The sequence below is a fragment of the Zea mays genome, chromosome 9 (assembly GCF_902167145.1).
Source record: "Zea mays cultivar B73 chromosome 9, Zm-B73-REFERENCE-NAM-5.0, whole genome shotgun sequence".
Classification (NCBI taxonomy): domain Eukaryota; kingdom Viridiplantae; phylum Streptophyta; class Magnoliopsida; order Poales; family Poaceae; genus Zea; species Zea mays.
Window position 1 is genome coordinate 5,212,234 of NC_050104.1, and position 12,767 is coordinate 5,225,000.

The 12,767-nt window shown below is 49.1% G+C and overlaps 1 protein-coding gene across 1 annotated transcript in view; it reads right to left on the reverse strand.

Annotated features, from left to right (window-relative positions):
- Positions 1–4,323: 4,323 nt before the first annotated feature.
- The window catches only part of LOC100282404 (uncharacterized), a 9,592-nt gene continuing 1,148 nt past the window's right edge, over positions 4,324–12,767 (reverse strand). The window contains exons 2-6 of the mRNA NM_001155315.2: positions 10,755–10,927; positions 5,339–5,387; positions 5,050–5,216; positions 4,885–4,968; positions 4,324–4,774 (exon numbers count right to left, since the gene is read on the reverse strand). Of these exons, the coding sequence (NP_001148787.2) occupies positions 4,736–4,774; positions 4,885–4,968; positions 5,050–5,216; positions 5,339–5,387; positions 10,755–10,927 (512 nt within the window). The 3' untranslated portion in view covers positions 4,324–4,735. The remainder of the gene's footprint in view (positions 4,775–4,884; positions 4,969–5,049; positions 5,217–5,338; positions 5,388–10,754; positions 10,928–12,767) is intronic.

Genomic DNA, 12,767 nt, shown 5'->3' on the forward strand with positions numbered 1-12,767 from the left:
ATTTCAAGTCAAGCAACTCCAAGAAGGCACCTTCATTAGCCAAACGAAGTACATTCAAGATATTCTTACCAAGTTTGGGATGAAGGATGCCAAGCCCATCAAGAAACCCATGGGAACTAATGGGCATCTCGACCTCGACACGGGAGGTAAATCCGTAGATCAAAAGGTATACCAGTCGATGATAGGATCTTTACTTTATTTATGTGCTTCACGACCGGATATTATGCTTTCTGTATGCATGTGTGCAAGATTCCAAGCCGATCCTAAGGAAGTTCACCTTAGGGTCGTGAAACGAATCTTGAGATATTTAGTTTATACTCCTAAGTTTGGCCTTTGGTACCCTAGGGGATCCACTTTTGATTTAATTGGATATTCAGATGCTGATTGGGCAGGGTGTAAGATTGATAGAAAGAGCACATCAGGGACTTGCCAGTTCTTGGGAAGATCTCTGGTGTCTTGGGCTTCTAAGAAACAAAATTCTGTAGCTCTTTCTACCGCCGAAGCCGAGTATATTGCCGTAGGCCATTGTTGCGCGCAATTGCTTTGGATGAGGCAAACCCTTAGGGACTATGGTTACAAATTAACCAAAGTTCCTCTCCTATGTGATAATGAGAGTGCAATTCGCATGGCAGATAATCCCGTTGAGCACAGCCGCACTAAACACATAGTCATTCGGTATCACTTTTTGAGGGATCACCAACAAAAGGGGGATATCGAGATTGCATATATTAACACCAAGGATCAATTAGCCGATATCTTTACCAAGCCATTAGATGAGAAATCTTTTACCAAACTTAGACATGAGCTAAATATACTTGATTCTAGGAATTTTGATTGATATTTTGCACACATAGCTCATTTATATACCTTTGATCATATCTCTTTCATATGCTATGACTAAAGTGTTTTCAAGTGAATATTATGCTAAGTCATTGATTGAAAGGGAAATGGAGTCCTCGGCAAAGACAAAAGGCTTCCACTCCACTCCATCGAATTATTCATCCTTCGTCGTCACTCCGCACCGCTCTCTAATTTGGTATAATCTTCACTCATATATTTACCAAAGGGAGAGAAAGTTTACCTAAGGGCTTATATTTATCCGTTTTTGGCGATTCATACCAAAGGGGGAGAAAGTATTAGCCCAAAGCAAAAGGACCGCACCACCACCAATTTCAAAAATTTGTAGTCTTTCAATTTGTATTAAAGAAGTTTTTGATTTTCAAATTGGTATCTTATCTTTGATATAATTTCAAATTTGTATACCCTCTTCAAAATTACTATCTAAGACCCTCTTGAACACTAAGAGGAGGATTTCATTAAGGGGGAGTTTTGTTTAGTCAAAGGAAAAGCATTTGAAACTGGGGGAGAAAATTTCATATCTTGAAAATGCTTCTCAAAATCTTATTCTTATACCTTTGACTATTTTGCAAAAGACTTTGAAAAGAATTTCCAAAACATTTGCAAAACAAAACAAGTGGTGCAAGCGTGGTCCAAAATTTTAAATAAGAAGAAAGTCATCCATACATATCTAGTAGAAATGATTATTGATTTCATTCCAAGCAACCTTTGCACTTACCTTATGCAAACTAGTTCAATTCTGCACTTTTATATTTGCTTTGGTTTGTGTTGGCATCAATCACCAAAAAGGGGGAGATTGAAAGGGAAATAGGCTTACACCTTTTCCTATATGAATTTTGGTGGTTGAATTGCCCAACACAAATTAATTGGACTAACTAGTTTGCTCTAGATTATGAGTTCTACAGGTGCCAAAGGTTCACAACAAACCAATACCAAGATAAAAGAAAGGGTTCAAAACAAAGGAGCAAAGTTAAACCAAAGGCAACCCTGGTCTGGCGCACCGGACAGTCCGGTGTGCCACCGGACAGTGTCCGGTGTACCACCGAACAGTGTCCGGTGCACCAGGGAACCCAACTCCAAACTTGCCACCTTCGGGAATTCTGGGAGCCGCTTCTCTATAATTCACTGGACTGTCCGGTGCACCACCGGACTATCCGGTGTGCCAGCGGAGTAACGGCTACACAGCGCCAACGGCCGTCTGCAACGGAACAGTAAAAGTGAACAGTGCGCGCCTACGCGCGCAGAAGTCAGAGCAGCACCAGAAGGCGCACCGAACAGTGAATAGTGACTGTCCGGTGCACCACCGGACTATCCGGTGGCCCACATGTCAGAAGCTCCAACGGTCGAACCCTAACGGCCTGGTGACGTGGCTGGCGCACCGAACAGTATCCGGTGGCGCACCGGACTGTCCGGTGCGCCATACGACAGCAGCCTCCACCAACGGTCACTTTGGTGGTTGGGGGTATTGGGCTATAAATACCCCCAACCACCACACTTCAATCCATCCAAGTTTCAGCCATTTGCATTCAATACAAAAGCTCTAGACTTCATTCCAAGACACAAACAAGAGATCAAATCCTCTCCCAAGTTCAAAGTTCATTCCAATCAAATAGTGACTAGAGAGAGTGACATTTGTGTTCCTTTGAGTTCTTGCGTTTGGATCGCTTTTCTTCTTCCTTCTTTCTTGTTTTCAACTCAATTGTAATCAAGGCAAAAGACACCAATTGTGTGGTGGTCCTTGTGGGGACTTAGTGTCCCGATTGATTGAGAAGAGAAGCTCACTCGGTCTAGGTGACCGTTTGAGAGAGGGAAAGGGTTGAAAGAGACTCGGTCTTTGTGACCATCTCAACGGGGAGTAAGTTTGCAAGAACCGAACTTCGGTAAAACAAATCACCGTGTCATCCGCCCTATTTGCTTGAGATTTGTTTTTCGCCCTCTCTTTCGGACTCGACTTTAATTCTAACGCTAACCCCGGCTTGTAGTTGTGCTTAAGTTTATAATTTTCAGATTTCACCTATTCACCCCCTTTAGGCGACTTTCACAAACCTTCATGTGTTCAATTGATGCTGCTAACCTAAGTTGAGTCGTATATCGGCTCACGTGTTTGACAATGTTTGTGTTCTCTCTGTGATTGAATTTAGAAAGGTCAGGTACCATAAATTTTGGCGGTTGTGGTATTCGATCAAACTCCTTCGGATATGGTTTTGCGTAGGTGATCACATTTCGCTTCGAGAGGATCCTTATTTCACATTTCGTCAATTTTGTTCTTGTCTTGAGTCATGTGAAATGGCCGTTGAGGTAATTGCTCCCCGTGACGTAGTGGCATTTACTACAATATGCACACGAAGCCCTTCGGTATGTCGTTGGTGGTTTGTTGTTGATGGATGAGGCTTTGTGTTGTATCCTAGGGTGGTAGATGATGAACTCCCCTTTTGTGCCCTCAGGGGGCACTGATCTGCATTAGCTCCAATAGCTGAGTGTAGAACTACTAATCTTGATGTGGCCTTAACATGGGTATAAAATAACCAATATAAACTTAGCCCAAGCATGAACTTGGACTTTAGTCATCCATCTTTTTTACTATTTAACAATCTTTTAGGTCATAATGTAATAGAAGGCTTAACGACAATTTAATGACCATGTAATGGAACATGTAATGTGCTATATAGTAATATCCTAGTGTTACTACTTTATCAATTATCTTTGGTGTGTTGAATAAATTGTTAAATAATGCTAGAAATTTTGTAATGGTATTTAGATGGATATACTTAACATTTGTATAATATAATATTTTGATAGATGTTTAATTTTTGTGGGTACGAGTGACCCGATGGGTGACCCATATTCATGTAAATCTATATCAATCAGTGTATATGGGTGACTCAATGAGCGATGAAGTTATTTTTGTGTCGTGAGTATGAGACAGTAATACCCGATTGACCAACCTAGCACCTAAATGACCGTAGCCCATTGGCGGAGGAATGCGTTGCATGGCACGGATCACAGGGTAGGCGAAGGGCGTCGTCGATTCCTTGGATCCTCTTGGATCCACACGTAACCAAATAAATCCTAAGAGTTCATTTGACAATAATGTTTATTAAAACCATGGTGTTATAATACTATACTCTACAATTATTATGACAGTACTTAATTTTAGTAGCTCCAAAATATTTTGGTTTTGAGAAGCACCGTTTGAATCCAAGATTGTAAACCTATGCCATAAAAACTTTAGACGAAGTGGAGTTTTAGATACATTAAAAAAACCATGGTATAAAAAATGTAACCAAACACATTATAACATAAATACTATAGTATTACTTAGAAACCATAATATTACTTGAAAAGTATAAAAATACTTTACTGATATTACCTGAAAGCTATAAAAATACTTTGTTTCTAAATAGGCTTTACTGAGATTTTAATGACGACGTGACTAATGATATCCAAGAGCTTGAACTCTAGTTTCGAAAGACGTCACAGTTCTAAATGATATTTCTGACGCTACTAAAAAAAGATGATCTGTTCCACACTAACACCAGACACAATCACACAAAGACATCTGTTCCACACTAACACCAGACACAATCACACAAAGACAACCTAAGCAGACTGGTAGAAATAACTGCCCGAACAAATCCTCAAGCCACGTGACCAATGGAATGGATTGCATTGGAAAATTTAGTAAAGCTTTTGACCTACTATGGATTTAAACCCACCCAAACGCTTCCAATGCATATGGATTGAGATGAAAAAGAACAAGCCTGATATTCCTGACGCATTACAAAAAAAAAAAAACAGATGAAGATTTGTTTGACACCGATACCAGACTCAAAGACAACCTAAGCAGACTGGTAGAAATAACTGCCCGAACAAATCCTCAAGGCATTTTCGCTTTAGAGAAGTCCATCTCCGGGTGCTGCAATGGGAAGGAGAAAATGAATCAGATGCATGAAATAGGATGGGAAGCCAACCTACAAAACATATATCAGCACTGAGAGATGATAATGGCTTCGTCGCACGACTTACCTCAGACATGAACTTCTTGAGAATTTCTTGCTTTTGCATTTCATCACTTGTCGGAAGGCCCATCTGCTTCTGGCGCTGGTCAAACTACAAACCAATTGAAGTATTTTAGCTGTTTCCAAGCTGCATTAAAAGCTCTTGATGTGCATCAGGTTCTGCGTGTCTTACCATCATCTTCTCCACAGTTTGTCTAGTCTCAGGATCCAAATCAGAGAGTTTGCTGTTCTCAGGTTCCACCTTTTGGGTATCAACTTCAGGGCCACCCTTTATAACAGACTTCCACCACTCCATTTGGTTGTGCTTTGTAAGCAATATGGAAAGAGTTTTTCCATCCTCTACAAAATGTTATAATTAGGCAACCAGAAGACTCAGATACAAACAACCAGATCGGCAGATGCAGCTGTATCCTTATAAAGTATTGCAGCAAAGCAGGCTGAAATCCAATGACTTGACTTACCTATGCTCCAGAAGCAATCATCAACCTTAACTGGCTTATAGAGCTCACCCTGGTGATAAAGAAAGTGTCAAGGACCTGGAATCCCCGACTTGCCGGACCACGGCTACGTAGCTCGTAGCCGTCGGCCGTCCTCTCCGGTTGGGGTTATGCCCCCCTAACCGCAGGCTTGTGAGGCTGGAGGTGGAAGAAGAGACAAATTCCTTATTGCTATAACCGTGCAGCATAGCTGGGTATATATGGCCGTCGGCCACCTACAAATGGAGCAAGTCTCCTTGATTTTCTCTAGCCTGATTGATTGCTTCTTTCCTATTCTTATCCCTCTTTCCTAATCTCAGCCCCTGCTATCTGTGGCTGATTTGCAGCACCTGATTTTAGCCCTCTTTCCTAATCTCAGCCACTTGCCATTGGTGGCTGATTTGCAGCATGCGCTGCTGCCTGCTCTGCGGCCGCGCGCTCGGTTGCTCGCCGGACATCACGCGCGCGCCTGCGCCTAGTGAATGTATTACCGTACATGACATCTCTCCCGGCCTCGAAAACCAGCTCGTCCTCGAGCTGGAACTGTGGAAAGCTGGCCGTGAAGTCTTCAAGCTCCTCCCAAGTCGCTGCCGTCGCTGGTTCACCCTGCCACTGAACCAGGACCTGTTTAACGCCGCGAGCTAGGCGGCCAGCCAAGACCCGTGCAGGTGCAGACACGGCGGCGCCGTTGAGCGTGGCTGGCAGCGCCGGCGGTTCGGATGGTGGCGATCCCACAAACTTTCTGAGAACCCCCACGTGGAAGACGTCGTGGAGTCTGGCGCCGGCCGGAAGCTGTAGGCGGACTGCCACGTCGTTGATGACTTCCTTGACGCGGTAGGGCCCGACATAGCGCGGCTTGAGCTTGCCTGCTGCCGAGCGTGGCAGTGTCGCGGACGGCCGCTGCCGTAAGCGAAGAAGGGCCCAGTCGCCCACCTGGTAGATGACTCGCCGGTGGTGTTGATCGTAGGCGCGGCGCTGGGACTCTTGAGCCTGGTGGAGACGGTAGCGGACGTCGTCGAGGAAAGCAGCGCGCTCCTCCATCTCTTGCGCCACCGCGGGAATGCGTGCATCGCCCGGCTCATAGGATCGGATGGTTGGCGGGTCGCGGCCGTACACCACCCGGAATGGCGTGTCGCGGAGTGATGACTGGAAGGCAGTGTTGTAGGTGTACTCCGCCCACGGAAGCCACCGGAGCCACTGTCGAGGGCGGTCGCCGGTGAAGCAGCGAAGGTACATGGCGATGACGCGGTTGGCTGCCTCCGACTGGCCGTCTGTCTGGGGGTGGAAGGCGGAGGACATGAAGAGCTTGGTGCCCGTGAGCTCCATCAGCTCTGTCCAGAAGGCCGAAGTGAACACGGCGTCGCGGTCCGAGACGATGGACTGCGGAACGCCGTGCAGCCGCACCACTTCGGCGAAGAACGCCTGCGCCACCGATTCTGCCGTGTACGGGTGCGCCAGCGGGATGAAATGGCAGTACTTGCTGAAGCGGTCGACGACGGTGAGGATGACCGTCTTGCCTTGGGCGCTGGGCAGCGCCTCGATGAAATCGATGCCGATGTCGGCCCACACCGCCGAGGGGATCGGCAAGGGCTGTAGAAGACCGGCCGGCCGCAAGTGATCAGACTTGTATTTTTGGCACGTGCCGCATGCCTTGACGAAATCCTGCACAACACGGCGCATGTTTGGAAAATGGAAGTCGCGCTTCAGCCGATGTAGGGTGCGTAGGACGCCTTCGTGGCCATCGTCGTGTATGGCAGCCACTATTTCCTGCAGGAGAGGGGACGATGCCGGGATGTAGAGGCGCCCATGCATGGCGACCATCCCGCCCATGATGGACCACGGCGCCGTACGTGTGCCCGCGCGAATTTCCTCGCAGATGGCGACGAGGGCCGGGTCCGTAGCTTGGGCTTGGCGTAGCCGCGTGATGAAGTCGAAGCGGGGTGCGGATATAGCCATCAGCGCGCCCTCCTCGGTGTCTTTTCGGGACAGGGCGTCGGCGACGGTGTTCGTGGCACCCGAGCGGTACTCCACCTCGAAGTCGAAGCCCAGGAGCTTTCCCACCCAATGGTGTTGAGGGATGGTGGCCAGCCGCTGGTCGAGGAGGTACTTGAGACTGAAATGGTCAGTCTTGACGGTGAAGTGCCGACCCCACAAGTATGGCCGCCAATGGCGAACGGCCTGGACCAAGCCGATAAGTTCGCGCTCATAGGCGGCGAGGGCGCGATGCCGGGGAGCGATTGGCCGGCTGAAGAACGCGACCGGGTGTCCCTCCTGGACAAGCACCCCGCCGAACCCTGTGGCGGACGCGTCGCACTCCACCACGAACGGCTTGCTGAAGTCCGGCATGGCGAGCACCGGGGCGGAGGACACGGCTGCCTTGAGTGCTGCGAACGCTGTCATAGCCGCGTCGTCCCAGACGAAGCCATCCTTCTTGAGGAGGGCCGTCAACGGGGCAGCCACGGTGCCGTAGTTGTGGACGAAGCGGCGGTAGTACCCGGCAAGGCCGAGGAAACCGCGAACTGCCCGGACCGAGCGAGGTGGCGGCCAGTCGCGGATGGCGGCCACCTTGGCCGGATCCATAGCCACCCCGGCTGCCGAGATAATGTGGCCGAGGTAGGAGACGGCCGGCGCGCCGAAAGAGCACTTCGAGCGCTTGACGAAGAGCCGGTGGCGCTGCAGCTCGTCGAGAACCGCCCGGAGATGGCGGAGGTGATCGGCCCAGGTTTTGCTGTAAATTAGAATGTCGTCAAAGAATACCAGGACGAAACGGCGGAGGAATGGTCGGAGCACGTCGTTCATCAGCGCCTGGAACGTAGCCGGAGCGTTGCAGAGTCCGAACGCCATCACGAGGAACTCGTACAGGCCATCGTGCGTGCGGAAGGCGGTCTTGTGCACATCCTCCGGCCGCATCCGCACCTGATGGTAGCCGGACCGAAGGTCGAGCTTAGTGAAGAACTTGGCGCCGTGGAGCTCGTCGAGCAGCTCCTCTACCACCGGGATCGGGAACGCGTCTTTGATGGTGAGGGCGTTCAGGGCTCTGTAGTCGACGCAGAAACGCCAGGAGCCATCGGGCTTCTTGACCAAGAGAACCGGTGACGAAAACGGGGAGTCGCTGCGGCGCACGATCCCTTGCTCGATCATCGCGGCGCACTGACGCTCCAGCTCGTCCTTGTGGGCAGCCGGGTAGCGGTACGGGCGGACAGCCACCGGCGATGCGTCGGGCTTGAGGAGGATGCGATGGTCGTGGGCGCGCTTGGGAGGCAAGCCCGAAGGAGCGGCGAAGAGCCCCCCAAACGAGTCCAGGAGAGCCTCCATCAACGCATCCCCCCCTGTCATGGTGCGCACCGCCGGCTGCGCTGCGCGTGGGGTACCCGTCCAGGAGACCGAGCGCCCTGGGCGCTGAAACGTCATGCGGCGGGTGGCGAGGTCCCACACGATCGGTCCCAGGGCCCCCAGCCAACGCGTGCCGAGGACGACGTCGTACCCGGCCAACGGCATGACGAAGAGATCGGCCGGGTATGGTTCGCCCTCGACGAGGAGCGGCGCGTTGCGGAGGACGCCGGCACAGGAGATCCGCTCGCCGTTAGCCACCATGGCCGTGAGACGTGGACGGCGCTGGATGGGGAGGCCCGACCGGTGTGCTGCCGTCGCGGAGATGAAGTTGTGTGTACTGCCCGAGTCGAGCAGCGCCACCAGGGAGGCCGGACCGAGGGTGACCGCGATCTGCATGGTGTCAGTCGGCGCCACCCCGGCCACCGCCTGCAGGGAGAAGAGCGGGGCGTTGGGCTCGGCCGCGCCCGTGTCCCCGTCGACCCCGGTGTCATCGATCTCCACCCCATCCACAAAAAAGAGACGCCTGCAAAAACGATTGTGGCCCCGAGAGTACTTCTCGTTACAATTGAAACATAAGCCTTGCCGACGACGATCCGCCATCTCCTCGGGTGACAGGCGGCGAGCGCCCTCGCCGCGCGCGTGTGCTGCACCCACCGGCGGCGCTGGCAGGGCCAAGGGAGGAGGTGGCGCCGGTAGTGTCGGAGCGGCTGGTCGTGGAGGGGGCGCCGGCAGAATACCCCGCGCTGCCGGTCTTGTCGCCGCCTGGACGCGGGCGATCTCCAGCTGTTCCACCTCCCGCGCCAGGCTCATCGCGGCGCTGAGAGTGTCGGGGTGTAGGATGCGCACCGAGTGACTGAGCGGCGGCAGCAACCCCCCCGTGTAGAGCTGGACGCGCTGCGCCTCCTCCATCGGACCGGCGTGGGGTAGGAGTTCCTGGAAACGGTTGGAGTACTCTTCGACCGAGCCGGTGCGGCGGCATTCGGTGAGCTCGAAGAAAGGCGCGGACCGGCTGGTCGGCCCGAAGCGCAGGTTGAGCTGCTCCTTGAACCGGCGCCAGGACGGGGTGCCGTCATCCTCTTGCAGCTGCATGTACCATAGTTGCGCGGTGCCTTCGAGACTGTATGAGGCCATCCACACTTGCTCCTCTGGCGAGGAACGATGTTGGCGAAAGTATGACTCACACTTGTTGATGAAGAGGAGAGGATCGGTCTTGCCATCAAACCGAGGGAAGTCCCATTTCTGGAACTTAGGCAGGCGGTCGGTGTCGCGAGGGCGTTCCTGCATGGTGCCGCCGGCGGACGACGACGCGGACTTCTCTTTGAGGCCGGAGATGTCGGCCTGCATCTCCTGCATCATCTTCACGACGTCGGCAAGGGTGTACTCCGACATGGTGCTGGGGGCAGAGGAGCGGGTGGGAGATGGTGGTGTTGTGCGGCTGGTGGGGGGTTCGGTGGACTGGGAATTGCTGGACGAAGATCGCCGGACTCGTGATACCAAGCTGTCAAGGACCTGGAATCCCCGACTTGCCGGACCACGGCTACGTAGCTCGTAGCCGTCGGCCGTCCTCTCCGGTTGGGGTTATGCCCCCCTAACCGCAGGCTTGTGAGGCTGGAGGTGGAAGAAGAGACAAATTCCTTATTGCTATAACCGTGCAGCATAGCTGGGTATATATGGCCGTCGGCCACCTACAAATGGAGCAAGTCTCCTTGATTTTCTCTAGCCTGATTGATTGCTTCTTTCCTATTCTTATCCCTCTTTCCTAATCTCAGCCCCTGCTATCTGTGGCTGATTTGCAGCACCTGATTTTAGCCCTCTTTCCTAATCTCAGCCACTTGCCATTGGTGGCTGATTTGCAGCATGCGCTGCTGCCTGCTCTGCGGCCGCGCGCTCGGTTGCTCGCCGGACATCACGCGCGCGCCTGCGCCTAGTGAATGTATTACCGTACATGACAGAAAGTAACAACAGGAAGTTAGAACCTAGAGTATGTATTTTGTAACAACACATTTGGTTAACCAAAAACATTGTCGTCCCATAAGACAAGATGAAATTTATTGTTGTAGTTGCTTACATCAATGATAGGTGGCTGGCCCTTCAGAACAACCTTCAGATGGTTCTTCTTTATATCAACGACCACAAATCTTGATTTTGTTCCTTGAGGAACAGGAATAGTGATGTTAACCTCAGGCAACTGTTGAGTCCATGAGTACTTCTCCAAATCAAGACCATTGCCAGCATTTGGTTCTGATTATTAAGAAATAAATAAAATTAGATCTGATAAAATGCAAAATTGGAAATCGTATCTAGAGAAATTCTCTTAGAGATAAAATCTATATATCTACTCCTTTAAAGCACGAGTTTCGCACGTCATGCGTCACACCTATGCACATATGCTGAATTTGACGTTCGGTAGATCTTGATTACAGAAAACAAATATTCGATAACAAAAAGCACAAATTGAATTTCTTAATTTTACTCACATCTTCAAGAGAAACTAAAACCTCGAAATTGACTTGAAGAGTCGTGTTTGTAGTTTAGTAAATTAATATAAAAAACATGAAAAAATATAAAAGTCAGCTTTATAATTCTCACTCATCAGCCCCGTCAGCTATTTTTCAAAACTATCAACATGTTTCCCTCTACTAGAGGAAGTGTGACGTTGTTTAAGGACGTGTTTGGCATAGCTCTGCTCCACTCTGGAACAACTCTACTCTAAAACTTTGGATGGAGCAGCTCCGCTCTAGAATTAGATTACTTTCTCAGTAAATAACTCTAAACTCCATGTCTAGGTTGTTTTTCTAGAGATTTCGGAGCAGCAAAACAGGTACTCCAAAATTTTGTACTACAACCCTGAAAACTCCATGAAGTTTGCAACTCTGAATTTACGGTGTTTGGTAGGCTCTGGCCAGCTCCTCCTTAGGGTTGATTTGGTGACAAGTGGATCCCAAGAGGATTGGAGGGGATTAACGGGGAAATAAACTAATTTCCCCTCAATCCCCTTCGATCCTCCCGGGATCCCGGGTCACCAAATCAACCCTTAAGAGTTTTGCTCTAGAGCCATGCCAAACACGCCCTAAATGGCTTGTTACACTTTGTACTACCTTATTTACCAAACTTCCTTTGAGAATTCCAAGAAGCTTTGAAATCAATAGCTCGATGAGGATAAACTTATCACCAAATAGCAAAGCATTTGAAACACAATTCACTTTACAGACCAGCCATCATGTCAACTCGTCAGAAAGTTCACCACACAACATATCATTGAAACATCCAAATCCAATATCAGTAACATATGTTCATATGTTTTTTTCCTCTGGTGTTAACTTAAAATCAACAATCTTATATGGTGAACATCAATGTCTACATTTATTAGAAATTTTTACTCGGAGAAGAAAAATATAGATATTGATGCTCATCACATAAGATTGCTAGTCTTAAGTTAACACCAGAGCAAAAAAAACATATGAACAGATTAAATAGATAAGCGTTGCAAAAATGTGTATATTCCATTAGATTTGTGGTTATATAAGAAGGAATCAAATCCTAAACTATGATATACATGATAGGTTAGGGATATCAATAATTGAAGAAAAGCTTATCCAACACCGATTGGGCTAGTTTAGACATGTTCAAAGTAAATCTTCAAGGACACCAGTGCGTAGTGGGATCCTAAGGCACGATAATAATAAGAGAGGCAGAAAAATGTCGAAGTTGACATGACAAGAGGCCATAAAAGAAAACTTCAGAGGATAGAATATACCCAAATGGTTTAGCCTTAAATAGGAGCGAATGAAAACAGCTATCTATGTGTCTGAACCTTGATTTATGACTTTTGTTAGATTTTAGTTCTAGTCTATCCAAACTTGTTTGAGACTAAAAGGCTTCATTGTTATTTTTATATGCAATAATGAAGTAAATCGATTATTAGAACACCATGTTAGCACTTTCAATTTATATAGTCTCACTTGCAACGCAGCGGAAACCCAAGCCTCAACAGAACACTACAACACAGAGATAAGTTTTGTCAAACTGCAGTCGACATTAGACCATGGCTTTGTCAGACTGCAATCGACATTAGACCAAG